This window comes from Salvelinus namaycush, chromosome 7 (assembly GCF_016432855.1).
Source record: "Salvelinus namaycush isolate Seneca chromosome 7, SaNama_1.0, whole genome shotgun sequence".
Lineage (NCBI taxonomy): Eukaryota > Metazoa > Chordata > Actinopteri > Salmoniformes > Salmonidae > Salvelinus > Salvelinus namaycush.
In genome coordinates, this window is record NC_052313.1 from 57,250,691 (window position 1) to 57,272,112 (window position 21,422).

General features: G+C 43.2%; 1 protein-coding gene across 3 annotated transcripts; it reads left to right on the plus strand.

Moving 5' to 3' along the window:
* The first annotated feature begins 2,321 nt into the window (after nucleotides 1-2,321).
* On the plus strand, nucleotides 2,322-18,359 carry LOC120050549 (voltage-dependent L-type calcium channel subunit beta-4-like). 3 transcript variants are annotated; one of them, XM_038997138.1, is made up of 15 exons: nucleotides 2,322-2,366; nucleotides 5,196-5,273; nucleotides 5,337-5,378; nucleotides 5,746-5,868; nucleotides 8,126-8,253; nucleotides 8,322-8,324; nucleotides 8,856-8,932; nucleotides 9,798-9,817; nucleotides 10,543-10,623; nucleotides 12,077-12,135; nucleotides 12,359-12,468; nucleotides 14,223-14,374; nucleotides 14,826-14,921; nucleotides 17,700-17,885; nucleotides 18,096-18,359. In XM_038997138.1, exons 1-15 carry the CDS (start codon nucleotides 2,322-2,324, stop codon nucleotides 18,357-18,359), a joined length of 1,464 nt encoding a protein of 487 aa, XP_038853066.1. The 3 variants fall into 3 exon arrangements, with proteins under 3 accessions (XP_038853066.1, XP_038853067.1, XP_038853065.1); XM_038997139.1 differs by lacking the exon at nucleotides 8,322-8,324 and having other exon boundaries at nucleotides 5,196-5,261; nucleotides 5,328-5,378; XM_038997137.1 differs by lacking the exon at nucleotides 8,322-8,324 and having other exon boundaries at nucleotides 5,196-5,378.
* Nucleotides 18,360-21,422: the final 3,063 nt, after the last annotated feature.

Sequence of the window (21,422 nt, forward strand, 5' to 3'; positions counted from 1 at the left end):
TCTAACCTTAACCATTAGTGGGGGAAATGCAAAACTGACTGAAGATCAGCGTAAAGGGGCAACCTCACCCTATACCACAGGTAGACTGGGATGGGTTAAATTCCAGAAAGATGTTCCTTTCCCTATGTCCTCGTTTTCTACCTTTTCACAGATCTGATAGGACTGGATAGGTGAAAGCAATATGGCGGAAACAAGCTGGAGCTATTGCTAGCTTACACCTAGCCATGTCTTCTCGGATCTGTGATGGGGAGTGACCAAGGGCATAGGGGAGTGGACAACTTTCTGGAATGAAACACAACTTTCTGGGATGAGAACCCACACTGACAGAGAGACAGATTCAGTCACAAACAGACACACAAACACAAGGACACACTTCTTGGAAGCATCTGAGTAGTGCTTTTACATCGTCCAGTTGAATTGAACCATGAATTGATCCTTGAGACATACTACAGCAGGCAGTTAACATCTAACCAGGATGAGGGGACAGCCAGAGAACAGTCACTCGGAAATCAGTCAACCGTTCAGTCATCCATATGTTGCTGACCTGGGGAAACCAACCAAATCACCTTCATTGTGCAGCCCCAGGACAGATCCTTCTAGAGCAGGGGTGGGCAACTCCAGTCCTCCAGGGCCTGATTGATGTCACACTTCTTCTCCTTCCCTAGCAAACACAGCTGATTAATCAAATGTCATTCTCAACTGAAGATCATGATTAGGTGATTATTAGTCAGGTGTGTTAGCTGGGGCTGGAGCAAAACTGTGACACCAATCAGGCCCCCGAGGACTGGAATTGCCCACCCCTGTTCTAGAGCGATAGAGAGCAACAGAGTATGCAGGTTGTTTCTCCAACCCCACTCTAACATAGCTGATTCAGCTAATCAAGGAGCTGATGAGCTGCTGATTAGTACAATGATGTTTCATCAAGGCTGGAGCAAAAGCTTACTGTGCCTATCTCTCTAGGAGGAGGGTTGTCCAGCACTCAACATTGTTTTATTATTTCATGAACTTATTATGCAGATACACTTACATATATTTTTATAATATAAATACTTTACAAAATATATCTACAGGCCAATGTCTTTATTTCAACTATTTCTACTAGTGTGTCTTTCCATAAGAAGGTCCAGTAGGTTTTATGAACCTGCTATTTTCTTATTTGTCTTTTGCCCCTTGTTTATTTTAGAAACGGATACACTTAAAGAAGCATCAAAATGATAATGTGACTATCAGAATGAAAGCTTACAATTATAACATGCAATACATTGTGGTACAGCAAACCATTTTGGACTAAGTCAATTATATTCTGGTTATCCACTATACTCTATACAGCTCCTTTTGTTTTATATCTGGTGCTTAGCCTATACACTGGAAGAGAGAGAGAGAGAGAGATGGATAGAAAGAAAGAAGAAGGGAGAGAGAGAGAGAGATGGATAGAGAGAAAGAGATAGATGGATAGAGAGAAGAGAGGAGAGAGAGATAGATGGAGAGAGAAAGATGAGGGGAGAGAGAAAGATGGATGATAGAGAGAAAGAGGGGAGAGAGAGATGGATAGATGTATGGATAGAGAGAAAGAGAAGGGGACAGAGAGAGATGGATTGATAGAGAGAGAGAAATAGATGGATAGAGAGAAAGAGAGGAGGGGACAAAGAGAGATGGACAGAACGAGATAGATGGATAGAGAGAAAGAGGGGAGAGAGATAGAAAGATGGGTAGAGAGAGAAAGAGGAGGGGACAGAGAGAGAGAGAGAATGATGCTGCTGTCATCCCCCTCTTCCTATACTCCCTCAGTCAAGGAGAGAGTGCGTGTGCGTCCAAGCTGAGTGGAGGGCAGCACAGCCAATCGGCTTGCTGCACAGCCAATCGACTTGCTGCACATTGGCTTTGTCATCGGGTGCTGATATTGAGGAAGGATTCTCTATGCTGCTCCGTTCGGTGTGTTTGGAAGGGCTGATGAAATGCCAGGATTGGGCTGCCTCTAGGGAGAGCCTCTCTGCCTTATAATGTGAGCCAGTAGCATCCAGGCTCAGGCTAACGCACAACCATCGACCAAGCAGGCCTAGGGGAAACCAAGCAGGCCTAGGGGAAACCAAGCAGGCTGGCTCTGCTACTGCTACTACCCCTTCTCCTCTTCCAGCCGAAAAAGGAGGGATTTATTTTTTACCGTCATCCCCCCATCCATCCCGTGTTCTGTGGTGGCTCCCCCCCCTCCTCCTCCTCCGCCTGCTCCCCCTCCTCCACTACAGCCTCCTCCTCCGCTCTCTCGTTTTTTCCCCCTCTTCCTTTTATTCTTCTAGAGGTGCTTTTGGAAATAGCAGACCTCCATGTATGACAATTTGTACCTGCATGGATTTGAAGACTCGGAGGCGGTGAGTGGTGGGGGGGTTTAGCTTCAGATCGTGTGTGTGTGTGTGTTTGAGCGTGTGTGTGTTTGAGCGTGTGTGTGTGTGTTTGTCGATGGAGGTGGCTCAGCTGTGGTGCACACAAAAACACAGGGCTTACTGTAGGTAAGCTGACGGTCTCATGCTGTAGATAGAAGGATCGTGGTCTCCGCTGGGGGGGGGGGGGGGGTGACTGGGGTGGGTTTCACTGTAAGGAGAAGACAGCGTCAAATGTGTGTGTGTGTGTGTGTGTTTGTGTGTGTGTGTGCGCACAGTCGTGAGAGTGTAATTAGTGATGATGTGTATAAGAATAAGTAGCAATATGTGTCTGTCAGCGTCAGCCCAATGCATCTGAATAGCTGCATCATATGAAATGTGCTGATGATAGCTATACAATGTACACTGTAGCCATCCATTTAATGCACAGCAGACGTAGGAGCACAAAGATGGAGATAGCATTATATAGCGAGAGAAGAGCAATGTGTAAATGCTAATTCCTATCCCCCAGAGGGCCGTTTCGCTCCCTGCGTGAGGTTATGATTGTATAATGTATCCTCATATCACAGCCTCTCCAATTGTAGGGTATAGCCCTGCTGCATTTACTGCCTTTGTTTAAAGGGCCAAAGCTTCTATTTTTACACCCGGCAACAGCAGTGTGTTGTATTTCTGCTGCTGAGGACAGAGAGGAGCGTGCGTTGTGATGTCATATACTGGAGTCAGATAGACATGAGTCACATGTCAGTGCTCCGTTGGAAGCCCGGCAGTCATACAATATGGCCGCGAAGAGATTCTGTACCCCAAAATGCACCCATCTAACTACTCATATACCCCGTTATCCATTTTTTTATATATCGGCTGATCAGCAACCGGCTATAATTATTTATTAAGATACATAATGAATATATATAAAGGAATATAGTATTTGTTGAGGGGGGCGTGAGAATAAATGTTTACAAAAACACTAGAAGAGCTGGGTGGTAGTATGTGTGTGTGTGTGGGGGTGGGGGGGGGGGTTGTTCTAACAGGGTGTTCTTATAATATTCTGTATGTCAGTTGGGTGCTTGTGAGTGCTTCAAAAATAGCACACCGTTATAAGACAAGAGTGTGAAAACAGGGAGCTTTTACTATTATTAACAGAAATACTTTTAACAAGAGCAGTGCAGGTTGATTTGTGTCATGTGTTTGTGTCATAAAGGTTACACCCGGTAAAAACAAAAACATTTCATAATTGTGATTAATAATTAGGCTCATAGTACTTTTATCACAGAACCTTAATGTGATCGAGGAATTTATATCAGCATCTGTTTCTTAATAGCATTGACTCAAGATGCAATTTATTTTTTTCCCCAGAGCAATCACTTATCTTTCTAAATAAGCAAACCTCCTCGTTTTTTGTTTCCCAGACCTGGCATTTTGTGATTGGCCCACACAATTCAATAAAGCCCGTGCTGAAGTAAGCCCAAGAAATAGCTTGTCTGTTGTAAAAAGTGCTGTACTATGACTAGCGTCTGTGGATTTTTAGCAGACTGCGAGACTTTCTACGTTCCTAAAGTGATATTGACACACATACACAGGCACTCAGGTACGCACACACACACACAAACACACACACACACACAGTTTTTTCCCTGACTTGAGTTAATGTTGTTCCCCAATTCCCCATCTTTAGTAGAGTCACTCTCTGTTCTTCTAAGGCCAAGGCTTGGGGCAGTACTTTAACTCACGCTCCAGACATGTCACAGCCAACCTTCATGGACAGTTTGCCTAGTGGTTAGAGCGTTGGGTTTCGGTTGCTGGATCAAATCTCTGAGCTGACAAGGTAAAAATCTGTCGTTCTCCCCTCTAACCCATTGTTCCCCGGGTGCCGCAGACGTGGATGTCGATTATGGCAGCCCCCCGCACCTCTCTGATTCAGAAGGGTTGGGTTAAATGCGGAAGACACATTTCAATTGAATGCATTCAGCTGTACAACTGACTAGGTATCCCCCCTTTCCCTTCCTGGTCAGTCTGGCTACCTACGGGCCACTGTGCTCACATATGAGCGTAACCGGTGGTAATGTGTAACCAACCGGTGGTAATGTGGAAATGTATAACCGGTGGTAATCAAACATCTGGGCAATCAAGTCTCAGGCAGTGCTACCTCATCACAAGACTGTGATTCTCTTCCTGGTACAATAGTGCCCCCAAGATAATTAAAAATAAACTGCAGACATCTCAGAATATATTAGTCAGGATTATTCTGAAACTTCCAGCACGTACTCATCTTGACCATTCCCACTTTGAAGGCCTCAGATAGGTCAAAGTAGAGGAGAGAGTCTCTCAGATTAAAGTGGGTCTCGTACATAAGCTTGTCCACAGACCAACAGTATTGTCCCCAGGTACCTATGTAACTACTTTAACTTGGTCCGGGATAACTGTAACTATTCCACTAGAATGAGTGAAACTGACGTTGTTCTTTTTAGATTAAATAGTGGTATTTGTACTCAGCTGCCATTCTTTGAAATAGTCTTCCAAATAATTTGAAACGTATAACCTCCATAGGCAGTTTCAAGTTCTCACTGAAAAAAGTCTCAAAAGTGAGTGGTAAGACTATAGTACGTGGGTGAGAAGAGTAGAAAATGCCCCCCCAAAATAAATTCAATCAATCAATGAATCAATCAATTCCAAATCACCTCTGTTTAGTAAGATAACCCGGATACAATTACGTCTTGCTACAACCTCCTCCACCTGGTGACGGCCTGGTGACGGTGACGCTGGCTGTGTGATCATAGTGACAGCTGCTGTCTTCCTGTCTGTCCCTGTCCTGTTCTATTGCAGGGCTCAGCTGATTCCTACACAAGCAGACCATCGGACTCGGATGTCTCTCTGGAGGAGGAGCGGGAGGTGCCGGGGCAGGTCCAGGGCCAGAGCCCGAGCCAAGGGGGCCCGGGGACCCAGGCCCCGGTCCAGACCCGAGAGCAGAAGGAGCAGCAGGCCACCGTGCAGCTGGAGAGAGCCAAGGTGAGACCCAGAGAGAGAAATACCTCATTAGGTTGTGTTCAGTAGGGATAAAACGTTTTTAAAAGTGTTAAGTGAAATATGAGGGTAGTACCTGGACTTGTGCAGCAAGAAGACTACTATGTAAAGGATGGCAGAAGGGTTATGCCACAATTGGCAAAGCACCAGATGTAAGGATCTGTTATAGCATCTGTTATAGTTATTGTATGACATTTGCTTATAAATGATTTGTGAAGCATCCATGTATGCATTATAAATGGGTTTATGAAGGCTTTATTTAGCCTTGTAAGTCATAGTTCATTCATGTAAACTTAAGTTCATACTGTGCGGCTCTCTGACTGACCCTCTTGTCCCTATCTCTCTCCCAAAGGCTAAAGCCGTGGCCTTTGCTGTGAAGACCAACGTCAGCTACTGTGGAGCATTGGACGAGGACGTGCCGGTGCCAGCAACTGCCATCTCATTCGATGCTAAGGACTTCCTTCACATAAAGGAGGTAATGTTTTTTGTCACTGAGGCAAGGTTGAACTGTCGCACACAATCAACCAGATTTTGATAAAATACATTTGTGAAAGACTTTTCAATGTCAAATGATTTAGGTCGGAGTGTGTAGTTTTCGGACTATACCAATGTACCAGACAAACTAGATTAAGCATAGCAATCAGTATCAACGGAGGTTACTGAGGGGAGGACGGCTCATAATAATTGCCGGAACGGAGCCATTTGAATGGCATAAAACACCTGGAAACCATGTGTTTGATGTATTTGATACCATACCTCTCATTTCACTCCAGCCATTATCACGAGCCCTTCCTCCTCAATTAAGGTGCCACCAACCTCCTGAATTTGATATGTATTTGACCCAGGGCCGTTATCAACCACTATTACAACAGTGTCGTGACTTGACTTTAACATTAATCTGATGACATTTATCTAATTACCTAACTATGTTTAATTGTTATCCGATGAAATTAGTAATGTAACAATTAAATAATTAGGATCTGGGGCACCACGAGAGCGGTTCTTTAAAGAGTTACCATCTCCCAAATTAAACTCTGAAGGTCTCTACCTATCACATCTATAAACAGTCAACTTATTAATCATAACCTCGTATCATATCATCATTCTGAACAGTCGTAACCTCCTTGCATTTGCAAAAACCCCAGCCTAACTTATGATTCAGTACTACACAAATTGGTTTAATTATTTATTTACTAGCTAATTAAATGAGAACACAGGATAAACATGCACACTTTGCATCGATTATTGACTGGAAACCTAATACGTTCAAAACAGGTCCCTAGCGGAATGAGAACAACGTGGCTGCTTGTTACAAAATAAATGGAGGGAGAGGGGGGGGACAGAGACACTTAACATTGGTACTTTCAGAAACTACTCTCACTTACAGTAACCATATACTTTGCACATGAACCGCCACCCGCTTGGTTTGCCGGATCTCTCGGTGGACAGGGTCGCCTTGCAAAAGGAGTTGGGCTTTTCGTGGCAGGCTTGTAAGGCTCTGATTGTCCAAAAGGGTTCCAACAAGTGTTCTACTGTTGTTCTTCTCTGTAGTTGTCTGGTATCAGGTGACTTGTCCTGTAGTCCTGCGCAGAACTACACCGTTTATTTTCCTTCCATCAGCTCTTGAAGATGCTTCTTTGAAGATAGGCTAGCCAGCCATGTCGATGGTTCCCATTGGGGTGATATGAGAGTAGCATAATATGATGGTTTGAGCAGAGTAGTATAATGGTCCTACTTAAATTCGCTTTCGAAGATACTTTACTTAGAACAGCTAATCAGCCGTACCAGTGATTGTCCGGGAGGGGACTATCGTCTCTACCTCGTGTTGAGATTCACAGTTCAAACCACTTTAAACGTAAAGCTGCAGCTTGATGCTTTTCTGGTCTAGTGTGTTCATTTATACAGTTTGTTCGAAAGGGGCGGTTCCGTCATGTTGACACAATCTGACCACACTCGGGGGCATGACTTGTCACTTGTACAAAGTTATGTAAAACAATGATCTCTTATAGCTTCTTGAATCACATCCCTCTCTTAAAACAAAAACACTTATAATTGTTCATATTACATGCACAATCCATAGTATGGAAACTTACTTGTAGTGGGTATACTTTCCAAGTTACAGTATTTCCTTTATAACATTTTGAATGACATCACAAAATAACAAACAAAATGACATTAGTGTTCTATAGATCACCTCTGACCATTCCACACGTTCTATGTTATAAATATTGTTCCAGTAGTTGCTTTTGAACATGTTAGAGTTTCAGCGGGAAAAAGGTCTGTTGAGACAAAGCACAACCCTATGGTGAATTTGGAGAGGGAGACCTGAATCTTCTCCCCTTGATTTACAACAGGACTTGAGTTGTTAATCTCGTCTAGTTATTTCCCCCCCCCCCCTCTGCGGGTGAGAGGGGGTCTGTGGACAGTCTCGTGGATAGTCATGACAACAGCAAGGCATATACACTGAATTTCGTACCTGTGTTCTGAAACACACTCACTGTCTGTTCAAACTAGATAAAACTGCTTATTTCCTTATGTTCATGTCATTTTGGCTGCGTTTAGACATGCAGCCCAATACTGATCTTTTCTTCCACTAATTGTCTTTTGACCAATCACATCAGATCTTTTTCAGAACTGATCTGATTGGTAATTAGTGAAAAAAATATCAGAATTGGACTGCCTGTCTAAACGCACTGAAATTGATTTTTCAACCACACCTCCAACCCATCCAGAAGTTCAACAACGACTGGTGGATCGGCCGGCTGGTCAAGGAGGGCTGTGAGATCGGCTTCATCCCCAGTCCCCTAAAGCTAGAGAACATCCGCATCCAGCAGGAACAGAAGAGAGGGCGAGTCCAAGGGTAAGGCAGCCCATCACCTGTCCTCTCTCGCTCAGTCCAGAGACCTATAGGCTTGTTACCCAGGGAAGGGGGTTATGAAGGGGCCAGCAGTGCTATTCAAAGTTTAGTAAAACTGATTCGGTTATGACAAATTAGTCAAATTAGTACAACTCATTTGGTTATAAATGTGCTTATGATGCGTTATAAAGAGGTTATTCATAGGAAGTGTTACAGATAATTTAGAATAATTACATTTCTCTCCATCCATATCCAGAATAGAACAATCTAAATATTTATAAGGTCTCTGAGCTTAATAATCAGTAATGCTTTGGCTCTTCTAGCGACCTAGCTGCTCTGTCTGTTTAATCGCACTGGAAGCTCCCGTCACCAGTGGTTTGTCTCGTGTGCGTACTAGCCTTCAGAGCCATTCGCTGCACTAGGCCTGTTCAGTTTTAACACTAATTCAGCGTAATGAGAGGACTAGACTTGGGATGAGTTGAGAGGCTCACCTCGAGTCCTTCATTCACCCTATAAGGCCTGGATTCTGTAGAACCCCGTCGCCGTTCACCACATTCATTCTGTGATTCTTGTGTTTCTTTTTATCCCCCTCTTGTCTTTTCCAGTAAGTCTGGAGGCAATTCTTCCTCAAGTGTAGAGGATGAGGTGTCCGCCTCGATCAGACCCCTCATCTCCTCTGCAGGTGAGAGCCTCTTAGACATGATGAGGGGACGTTGTCCGCCCCTACTGGCCCTCCGCTAGGTTAGAGAAGAACTAGAAAACTTTGTCAAGGCAAACGTAAGGCAACGTGAGACGTAGAGCAAGAATTGCTTAGTGTTTAAGCCTTCCCATATCTCTCCATAGAACTTAAGATAAATGATTCCCAGCGGGCAAAACTGGTTGCAACAACGTCATTGTGACGTCTTTTTGTGACATCATGGTCAAGTTGTATTATGGTTGTAAAAGGATGTTTTTCTGGACGTCTTTTTAGCAATCAGAGAAAGACGTCTTTAACTGGTTGTAATCTGAACAGATATCAACCAAAGTATGAAAGTTTACAACCAGAATATGATGTCAATGTAACATTGGTTGTAATCCAGTTATCAGACTTTTCAACAACAAGAAAACCAGTTTACAACCAGAATATGATGCCGTTATAACATTCCATACCAACTTTTGCCTGCTGGGTTGTGGATCCATAGTGTGTATATATATAGTGTATTCTCCCATCCTCTTCCTCCAGTTGAGGACTGCAGGCGCTCTGAGACTTGGCTTACCACAGGGTGAACCCATCCACAAGACTTTGACCCCCCTGAACTTCAGTCATGTGACGTTGTGAATATGCCTCATAGGATATTAGGATCATGTTTATATGTTGTTTGATGATGAATCTAAAGGGTATATGTTTATGTGTTTATTTTGTGTGTCAGTTATAATCCTCGGTTGAAAATGTATTTACTGTAAATTCCCCAAATGAAGTACAGGATCATCAGGTCTCTGATCTGACAAGTTATGGTGACACAATACAATACAAGACATTGACAATTCTGTTTGGTTTTACTTCACAGGAAAGCAGAAACAAAAAGTGGTAAGTGGGTGATGGTAATACCAAACTGTCTCAATCAACTATAGCTGTCTACATTACAATAGTACAGTTCACATCCTACATCCCATCTAACTTCCCATCTAACTTCCCATCTAACATCCCATTTAACATCCCATCCTACATCCCATCTAACATTCCATCCTACATCCCTTCTAACATCCCATCCTACATCCCTTCTAACATCCCATCCTACATCCCTTCTAACATCCCATCCTACATCCCTTCTAACATCCCATCCTACATCCCTTCTAACATCCCATCCTACATCCCTTCTAACATCCCATCCTATATCCCTTCTAACATCCCATCCTACATCCCTTCTAACATCCCATCCTACATCCCTTCTAACATCCCATCTAACATTCCACTCACTGACTTGCCTAGTTAAAGAAAGGTAAAGAAAAACAAACATTTGAAATAGATTTGAGTCAGATTGTGCTGTCCCAATGATCCATACATCCCATACTGTGGTGTGCATCTATCCCATTTTATTACTGTGGGAAAATCTCAATAGCATTTCCTTGACTCCTCGCGTCCTCTCTCCTCATCTCATTCTCAAAACCCATTGGATGAGAAGGTAAAAGGTCCCTCCCCTCTGACTTCTCATCCAATGGGTTTTGAGTAGAGGCGAGGGTTCCAGGAAATGCAATTGAGATTCTCTCAATGTGTCCCCCTGCTCCACTGATTCCTTTGTTACTCTGTTACAGACTGAACACGTCCCCCCTTACGACGTGGTGCCATCCATGAGGCCTGTGGTGCTGGTGGGGCCCTCCCTCAAGGGCTATGAGGTAAGCAGCAGCAGCGGCGGCCATCGAGTCACATGAGCATCCTCTGACTCCTCCCACTGGGCCCATCCTAGAGCTCCCATTGGTGGAATGACATTAACAGTGCATCATGTTAAATGATTGTTGTTGCGGCTGTCATGATCACATCTCATTGAGAGAAGATCTCCTCATGGCTGGATGATGTTTCTATTGACTTCATATTTATAATCATTCATGTTTATATGCAGGCAATGTTTTTCTAATGTTGTGTTGACACAGGCCTGTTAGAGCTCTACTAGAGTCTATATTTAGGCTGCTGAGTGAGGTGCTTTGTTGATGTTTTTTCTAGTCATTCTCAGAACACCATAGTACAGGGAGTTTCTTTCCTCCCCTCGCTCTCTCGCTCTCTCTCTCCCTCCTTGCATGGAGGGAACACAATCAGTCGCCTCATCCCACAGTGTGCTCTGTTGCCACGGTAACAACCTTCTGGGTGAAAACGCGTCAGCATCAGAAGTAGAGCAACGTTTGAAAATCTGAAAGAGAAGAGAAGAGAGAGGAGAAGAGAGTGGAGAGAAGAGTAGAGAAAGGAAAGAAGGGAGAGAAGAGAGAGGCGAGCGAGGAGATAAGAGAGAAGAGAGAGTAGAGGAGAGAGAAGAGAGGCGAGAGAGGAGATAAGAGAGAAGAGAGAGAAGAGAGGAGAGATAGCGAGTAGAGAGGAGAACCCCTGGAAGCAGCATCACTGTGTGTCTAGACTAGACTGCTGTTAAACCAGCCACTAAAGGATCTTTGTATAGGCCACCATCCTTACTGGCAGGCCTCTGACCAGTTCCATGATACCATCTAACTTCAGTCATTTCAGGAGATCCATTTTAGACTGAAATTAGTCTATTGTTGACTATGAGAATATTCATTGCATTTCAGTAACATAATATGAATCTATCAAGTGAGTTGACTGATAGTGACTTGCCTAGTTAAATAAAAAAAAATGATATCATGGAATTGACCCCAAAACCTGCTTTACTATTGCACTCATCCAGTAGAAGTTGTAGTTGTTTAGTATCAGGGTAGAACTCTATTAAATAAAATAGCATGTTTGATATGATTTTCAGTATCCCCCTATCAAATTACTGAATATCAGAACTACTAGAATAGAATTGTTAGAATGATAAATGGTTTGTTGCACGTAGGCTGTCGTCATGGGACATCATGTGCTCTGGCCATGAGGAACACCCAGTTGATAAATGATTTCCCAGGAAGTTTGCTTAATGTCATGCTGTTAGAGTTAAATGTTCTCTTTTTGAACCATACTCTCTGTCTCTGTCTCTCTCTGTCTCTCTGTCTCTCTTTCTCTGTCTCTCTTTCTCTGTCTCTCTATCTCTCTGTCTCCCTCACTCTGTCTCTCTCTCTCTCTCTCTCTCTCCCTCACTCTCTCTCTCTCTTCACTATTTCTCCTCTTTTGGCTTCTCTTTCTCCACAGGTGACGGATATGATGCAGAAAGCACTCTTTGACTTCCTCAAGCACAGATTTGACGGCAGGTAAAATGAAAGCGTGCTCTTCCTTTCTTTTTTTAATTTTGTCTGTTTATTTTTGAACTCGGTTCCACTCAAATGACATTGACTTATGAAGCCCTACCAGATAGATTGGCCTCGAAATTCACATGGAATAGATCTTCAGTAAAGGAGTGTCTGTCTGCAAAATAAGGTTTACAGTATTCATCCACCGAATGCCTAAATTGGTGTCTTTGTTTGACCATTTCAGGATATCTATCACACGAGTCACAGCAGATATATCATTAGCCAAGAGGTCTGTTCTGAATAACCCCAGCAAGCGGGCCATCATCGAGAGATCAAACACCAGGTCCAGTTTAGGTATGTACCTCCATAATGTATTCATCTATTTTACTGTAGGAGTCTTGTGAGTTTGCCTTGTGTATCGAAGACGGTTGCCTACTCTTCTCTGTAGCTAGCATCTCTATGAGACCTGGCTAAAGAAGAATGATTTAGCTTGATTGAGCTTACCTCCCACAATGGAATCAATGGAGTAGTCCCAAAAGTGCAAACTCTGCCCATCTGGCTCTCCAGACAGGCTGAATCAAATGCTCAAAGTATTCATTGGCTACGTTCCAGTGTCCATACTAGACACCACTTGAATGAATCAATGTATTGGGAATGCAATGAAGGAATGGGAGTCAGTGTGTACCGTTTGTTTACGTATATATAGTGTACTGAGCTGACTGTTTTCAATGTGTACCGTTTGTTTACGTATATATAGTGTACTGGGCTGACTGTTTTCAGTGTGTACCGTTTGTTTACGTATATATAGTGTACTGGGCTGACTGTTTTCAGTGTGTACCGTTTGTTTACGTATATATAGTGTACTGGGCTGACTGTTTTCAGTGTGTACCGTTTGTTTACGTATATATAGTGTACTAGGCTGACTGTTTTCAGTGTGTACCGTTTGTTTACGTATATATAGTGTACTGAGCTGACTGTTTTCAGTGTGTACCGTTTGTTTACGTATATATAGTGTACTGAGCTGACTGTTTTCAATGTGTACCGTTTGTTTACGTATATATAGTGTACTGGGCTGACTGTTTTCAGTGTGTACCGTTTGTTTACGTATATATAGTGTACTGAGCTGACTGTTTTCAGTGTGTACCGTTTGTTTACGTATATATAGTGTACTGAGCTGACTGTTTTCAGTGTGTACCGTTTGTTTACGTATATATAGTGTACTGGGCTGACTGTTTTCAGTATGTACCGTTTGTTTACGTATATATAGTGTACTGAGCTGACTGTTTTCAGTGTGTACCGTTTGTTTACGTATATATAGTGTACTAGGCTGACTGTTTTCAGTGTGTACCGTTTGTTTACGTATATATAGTGTACTAGGCTGACTGTTTTCAGTGTGTACCGTTTGTTTACGTATATATAGTGTACTAGGCTGACTGTTTTCAGTGTGTACCGTTTGTTTACGTACATATAGTGTACTGGGCTGACTGTTTTCAATGTGTACCGTTTGTTTACGTATATATAGTGTACTGAGCTGACTGTTTTCAGTGTGTACCGTTTGTTTACGTATATATAGTGTACTGAGCTGACTGTTTTCAGTGTGTACCGTTTGTTTACGTATATATAGTGTACTAGGCTGACTGTTTTCAGTGTGTACCGTTTGTTTACGTATATATAGTGTACTAGGCTGACTGTTTTCAGTGTGTACCGTTTGTTTACGTACATATAGTGTACTGGGCTGACTGTTTTCAATGTGTACCGTTTGTTTACGTATATATAGTGTACTGGGCTGACTGTTTTCAGTGTGTACCGTTTGTTTACGTATATATAGTGTACTGGGCTGACTGTTTTCAGTGTGTACCGTTTGTTTACGTATATATAGTGTACTGAGCTGACTGTTTTCAGTGTGTACCGTTTGTTTACGTATATATAGTGTACTGAGCTGACTGTTTTCAGTGTGTACCGTTTGTTTACGTATATATAGTGTACTAGGCTGACTGTTTTCACTGTATAGGATTCTTGTACGGTGATGCCGAAGTAAAGTGTCCATCCTGAATGGACAATAAAGTTGTATTCTAAAGTCTTGTGTTGTTTCCATCCTGTTCCCCAAGCGGAGGTGCAGAGTGAGATAGAGAGGATCTTTGAGCTGGCCAGGTCCCTACAGCTGGTGATCCTGGACGCAGACACCATCAATCACCCAGCCCAGCTGCTCAAGACCTCGTTGGCTCCCATCATCGTCCATGTCAAGGTCTCCTCGCCCAAGGTAGGGACTGGAGGGTCATGTTATTTGAAACACATCCATGTCTACTATAGGTAATAATACTATTATATGACCAGGAACATCATCTAAAACAACTCACAGAACTGTCAACATTGTCAATTATACAGTACGCTATAACCTACTGACCCACTGGGACCACCTTCTTTTGAAAATGAATGTCAACATGCTTAGACACTGATTGGTTTATCAGTGGAGGGCTTTTAGAGTTATACATGTGTATTGTTATCAGACAAATACACTTTAATCTATCTAACGGATTATTACTTTATTTTAAATGATTCTATTTGACCGGTTTACCTGGTTAAAGATGTGAAAAGCAGTGTTCCCGTAAAAAACGTGTGTGAATATAACATTACATTAGAAAAGAGCAGGACCATTTGAACAGAGGTCTGACACTATCTAACACATATTTAAATGTCTTCCCACCGTCTAGGTTCTGCAGAGGCTGGTCAAGTCCAGAGGGAAGTCCCAGAGCAAGCATCTGAACGTACAGCTGGTGGCAGCTGACAAACTGGCCCAGTGTCCTCCGGTGAGTGACTCTCTAACAGCACACTGTCTCTTTAATCTACACCACTTAGCATACTGTCTCTTTAATCTACACCACCCAGCATACTGTTTCTTTGATCTACACCACCCAGCATACTGTCTCTTTAATCTACACCACCCAGCATACTGTCTCTTTGATCTACACCACCCAGCATACTGTCTCTTTAATCTACACCACCCAGCATACTGTCTCTTTAATCTACACCACCCAGCATACTGTCTCTTTAATCTGCACCACCCAGCATACTGTCTCTTTAATCTACACCACCTAGCATACTGTCTCTTTAATCTACACCACCCAGCATACTGTCTCTTTAATCTACACCACTTAGCATACTGTCTCTTTAATCTACACCACCCAGCATACTGTCTCTTTGATCTACACTACCCAGCATACTGTCTCTTTAATCTACACCACCCAGCATACTGTCTCTTTGATCTACACCACCCAGCATACTGTCTCTTTAATCTACACCACCCAGCATACTGTCTCTTTGATCTACACCACCCAGCATACTGTCTCTTTGATCTACACCACCCAGCATACTGTCTCTTTAATCTACACCACCCAGCATATTGTCTCTTTAATCTACACCACCCAGCATACTGTCTCTTTAATCTACACCACCCAGCATACTGTCTCTTTAATCTACACCACCCAGCATACTGTCTCTTTAATCTGCACCACCCAGCATATTGTCTCTTTAATCTACACCACCCAGCATATTGTCTCTTTAATCTACACCACCCAGCATACTGTCTCTTTAATCTACACCACCCAGCATACTGTCTCTTTAATCTACACCACCCAGCATACTGTCTCTTTAATCTACACCACCCAGCATACTGTCTCTTTAATCTGCACCACCCAGCATATTGTCTCTTTAATCTACACCACCCAGCATATTGTCTCTTTAATCTACACCACCCAGCATACTGTCTCTTTAATCTGCACCACCCAGCATACTGTCTCTTTAATCTACACCACCCAGCATACTGTCTCTTTAATCTACACCACCCAGCATACTGTCTCTTTAATCTACACCACCCAGCATATTGTCTCTTTAATCTACACCACCCAGCATATTGTCTCTTTAATCTACACCACCCAGCATACTGTCCCTTTAATCTGCACCACCCAGCATACTGTCTCTTTAATCTACACCACCCAGCATACTGTCTCTTTAATCTACACCACCCAGCATATTGTCTCTTTAATCTACACCACCCAGCATATTGTCTCTTTAATCTACACCCCCAGCATATTGTCTCTTTAATCTACACCACCCAGCATATTGTCTCTTTAATCTACACCACCCAGCATACTGTCTCTTTAATCTACACCACCCAGCATATTGTCTCTTTAATCTACACCACCCAGCATACTGTCTCTTTAATCTACACCACCCAGCATACTGTCTCTTTAATCTACACCACCCAGCATATTGTCTCTTTAATCTACACCACCCAGCATATTGTCTCTTTAATCTACACCACCCAGCATACTGTCTCTTTAATCTACACCACCCAGCATATTGTCTCTTTAATCTACACCACCCAGCATACTGTCTCTTTAATCTACACCCCCCAGCATATTGTCTCTTTAATCTACACCACCCAGCATACTGTCTCTTTAATCTACACCCCCCAGCATATTGTCTCTTTAATCTACACCACCCAGCATACTGTCTCTTTAATCTACACCACCCAGCATACTGTCTCTTTAATCTACACCACCCAGCATACTGTCTCTTTAATCTACACCACCCAGCATACTGTCTCTTTAATCTACACCACCCAGCATATTGTCTCTTTAATCTACACCACCCAGCATACTGTCTCTTTAATCTACACCCCCCAGCATATTGTCTCTTTAATCTACACCACCCAGCATATTGTCTCTTTAATCTACACCCCCCAGCATATTGTCTCTTTAATCTACACCACCCAGCATACTGTCTCTTTAATCTACACCACCCAGCATATTGTCTCTTTAATCTACACCACCCAGCATACTGTCTCTTTAATCTGCACCACCCAGCATATTGTCTCTTTAATCTACACCACCCAGCATACTGTCTCTTTAATCTACACCACCCAGCATATTGTCTCTTTAATCTACACCACCCAGCATATTGTCTCTTTAATCTACACCACCCAGCATATTGTCTCTTTAATCTACACCACCCATTGCTCCTTTTCAAGGTGTCTTCTTTCTACATTAACCTCCAACAATGTCTCCCTAGGTTTGCTTGAGGTTGATTCAAGACAGGGCCATTGAAAAGGTCTATTAACAATCAAGTGACAAATTACAATATTCAGTTTGTGTGACTGACCGGGGTTTGAACCCAGGTTTTCTGTGAAGCACAAGACAGCCTAGGTATTAGTTTAGGGAGCTAACAAGTCAGCTCAGCTCTAATGCCACGTTACTCACCTGTTTCACCAAACCCTCTCTCTCTCACTCCCGCTCTATCTCTCTCTCCCTCTCTCTCCCTCTCTCTCTCTCTCTCTCTCTCTCTCTCACTCCTGCTCTATCTCCCTCTCTCCTCCCTCCCTCTCTCTCTCTCTCTCTCTCTCTCTCTCTCTCTCTCTCTCTCTCTCTCTCTCTCTCTCTCTCTCTCTCTCTCTCTCTCTCCCTCTCTCCTCCCTCCCTCTCTCTCTCTCTCTCTCTCTCTCTCTCTCTCTCTCTCTCTCTCTCTTTCTGTCCCACTTTCTCACTCTCACTCTCTTTCTCTCTCTCTCTCTTCACCCCCTCTAATAGGAGATGTTTGACATCATCCTGGATGAGAACCAGTTGGAGGATGCGTGTGAACACTTAGCTGAGTATCTAGAGGCCTACTGGAAGGCCACCCACACCTCCATGGCCACGCCGCTCAACCCCCTGCTGGGACGCAACCTGGGCCCCACCGCCCTCACTCCTTACCCCACCACCATCTCTGGACTGCAGGTTGGTCATAAACAGATAGCTACAGCGCTATGGGGTTAAAGCGACATTACACTCCAAAATCAAAGTTTGTCCAAAAATGTTGAGTTTGGAGTGTGATGTCATTTTAAGGGGAGACAGTTAATCTAAGTTAGATGAGTTGATTAGTGCCCCGTGTAACATACAGAAATGTAACAAAAAGGGGTTTTGTGTGTGTATGAGGTGAACCAGCAGACTCAAAGAATGAGACAACACAGCAACCACACGGGAGACCACTCCACGCCCAACGAGCGTCGCAACCTGATGACCGCCGACGAGAACTACCACAACGAGCGGGCGCACAAGGGACGCAACCGCATGTCGTCGGGCTCGCAGCACAGCCGAGACCAAGACCCGTACCACCAGGACTACCAGGACCCCTACCAAGACTCCTACAAGCCCCACCGTAACCGCTCCTCCCCGGGCAGCTACAGCCACGACTCCCGGCACAGGCTTTGAGCCCGAATGACGTCCCAGCTTCACAACCCTTATAGGCCTCAAGTCAACTCTCTGGTGGCAACAGAGTCAAAATGGTTCCCGTTCAAAATATTGTGTCAAATTCTGTTGTTTTCGATTATTTGTTTTACTTCAGGCGTTAGATGAGGAGTAGTCCCGCCCCCCTGAACAAAATCTCCAATCACCTCTCATTCCCATTCTGTCTTGCCTGGGCACTGGCAGGGACCCCTGTTAAGCAATGATGCGGAAGGATGAGGAAGAAGGACAATGCTAATGCTACATAACTGAGTTAATACAACTCATATGACTGAGTTGCTTTTCCTCACAAGGGGACTTTCCTAGTTCCTGTGTTTCCCACACAGAGAGATGGGTTGAAGAGGAAAGCAGTATGAGATATTGTGGGCTCAGAATTGTGTACCCACAATCCCCCCCCCCCCCCCCATGAGTCGCCATAGCAAGTGGTGGAGTCACTGCTGAAAGCTGGTAGTCCCCAGACCGTTCAGTTGTTTGCATGCTGACTGAGAGAGTTTCGCTAGTATCGTCAATATATTCACTTACAGTACATGTCTGTTGTCATGAGGAGTTGTATACTTAGACCTGCCCCACCATGACTGGCAGTGGTCTTTTTCCAGACCTCAACTGATTCCTGAGAGGAGCATGTGGAGTATTTGGTTGTTTTGTTAACAAGTGCTTTCACATGTCAGATACTGTATGTGCCATTTGAACACCTGTCTAGCTTGGCCTTTCTTCGGCAACAGTCGATACTTTGCATATCTCAGTATTTTTCGCTACTCTGATTCGGTTGTGTCAGACTCATAGAGGTATTATAACAAGAAGCAGGGGTGTCAAACAATCAGAGTTTGCCTCATCTCTGGCCAGCCTCGTGATTGGTTGACCGTCCATGCTGCTTCCTGTGTTTCTCTCTGGCCAGCCTCGTGATTGGTTGACCGTCCATGCTACTTCCTGTGTTTCTCTCTGGCCAGCCTCGTGATTGGACGACCGTCCATGCTGCTCCACTAACGTTGGATTGTGTCTTCCCAGGGTCCTTTGCATCATGATCATTGATTCTCTGTGTAGCTGGCATGTTTTCCCTGACTTGAAAAAGTAATGCTCCCTTTGGTAGTAATATCCCTGTGTAAAATAGAGGGTGTTTAAGGAGGGAGAGCACACATTGGTGCAAAATAGGTGCAGTCTAATTACTTGAGAGTGCGTCATCTGAACTTTTTGTGGGTATTTAAATACATGAACATGGAAATGGAAGAAATTAATTGGTCAGTTTATTTCTAGCAACAATTTTTCTTCAGTAATTGTGGGTTTTTTGAGTTTTCGATGAGATGAGAAGCATGCAGTTGTACCCAAGGGGGTTTGGTGACTATTTGCATTGGCTCACTGATCCAATGCCTAGGCTTTAGTTTAGTGGGCTAATACACACTTCTGGCGTGCAGGAGGCCCGGGTTCGAACCCGGTCGGTCACAGAGACACAACCACCCTTCAGGTTTTCCCTGCGGTGGATAGGTCATCTAAACTGGAGCTTTGACCAAGATGGAGATGGTGGTCCCTCCCTGTGCATCCTGGGAGAGGGAGTTCTTGGGGCAGCGTATTCTGAGGCATTGTTAGAGAGATGTGCAGAGTTAACTTGTTATAGCTAGCTGTCTTTTAGTGTAATTCCCTCCAATAGAGTCGATGTACTGCAGTGACATTTGTAGCACCCTCAGCAGGTGGTGCCTTAACATTCTAAAACAATTAAGAACTTCTGAAACGATAGGATCTTAATTATGATTTAGCTCCAGCTGTCTGGTTAGGGCACTGACTGGCTGTTTTCAGAGAGCCAGTTGATTTCCTTGCCCATATCTATGTCTCTTATGCTAGTTTGTTCAATGACTGAAAACAATAGACTGCAAAACGAAGAAGAAAAAAAAGAATACAAGTACATCTGCTGTTGTTTATGAGCATGCTTCTCTGTCATATTGTGATTCAGGCCAAAGTGAGTGTTGGCTGATTGAATGGGGAGTTACTCACTGTTCATTAAAAACCAGAACCAAGAACCAGAACTAAGATTCAGCTCTGTTGCTTCAGACAATCAGAGGGATTTTCTAGCCCATTGACCTCTGTCCCACCAGAGTCCCAGTCTGTGAGGGTTTGGTAACTGAAGGTTGGGTTACTGCTACTGTGTGTAGCATGTCGTATCCCTTTTGAAACATTGGGGATCTCCTTTTCTATTAACAATTAATTAACTGAATTACAATAGATTTTCTGAATTGACTTGAAAATTTAAATTTACCACAACTCTTTTTCCTGTGAATGCCCTGGAAAGAAAACATTTGTTCTTTGAATGGTATAGATATAATTTCTAAAGGTCTCTGTTACTGATCTGAAAAAAAGCACGTGTCCTGTACTCTTCTTTTGTCTTCTTGTAAGAAATTAAGAGGCTACATTTTTGCCTCTAAATTAAGTTGAATTACAATTCTCATTATTTGATTAAATAACATGGGTTTAAACTCGACCCGGCCATTAAAACAGTTAAATGTTTTTTTCTTTGGTAAAAATGTACAAAAAATAAGAAAAAGTCAAAAATGTATCTCAATATAGGAAAAAGTAAAAGATACATATTTGCTGGTGATTATTTTTATAATAAATACATACATGTACATAATGTCTTTGAGAGATGCTATTTGCTGTATACTTGCATTCTCATTAAAAACTACGATCCTCGACGGGACAACTTGGAACAACAAACGTTTCAGTATACAAAAATGTCAGTATACAAAAGTTTCAGTAATGTGCAATACAAAAAGCATGCTGTTTTAAAATGAGGAAATTCCATGTACTATGCAACCATGTACATCGCTTCATGCTGTGACTAATTCTCCAACTGTCCTTTTCCAAGCAGCTTCATCAGAACTCTTAAGGACATTTTGTGTTGATACTTTTTGTGGAAGACGAACAACTCAACGGCTAATGCGGTATTGCATGCATAATGTACCCTTTTAATTTATTAAAACGAATGAAAAGAAAATCATGTGAAATGCGAGATGATTGTGTCAAAGGCGAAGCTAGAAGTAACTT

What these genes read in the sequence shown, in the direction of transcription:
- LOC120050549 (XM_038997137.1), top strand. Translation starts at nt 2,322, where the DNA reads ATGTATGACAATTTGTACCTGCATGGATTTGAAGACTCGGAGGCG. An exon ending in GATTTGAAGACTCGGAGGCG is followed by an intron (nt 2,367 to 5,195) that starts GTGAGTGGTGGG and finishes GTTCTATTGCAG; the next exon opens with GGCTCAGCTGATTCCTACAC. An exon ending in AAGCACAGATTTGACGGCAG is followed by an intron (nt 12,136 to 12,358) that starts GTAAAATGAAAG and finishes TGACCATTTCAG; the next exon opens with GATATCTATCACACGAGTCA.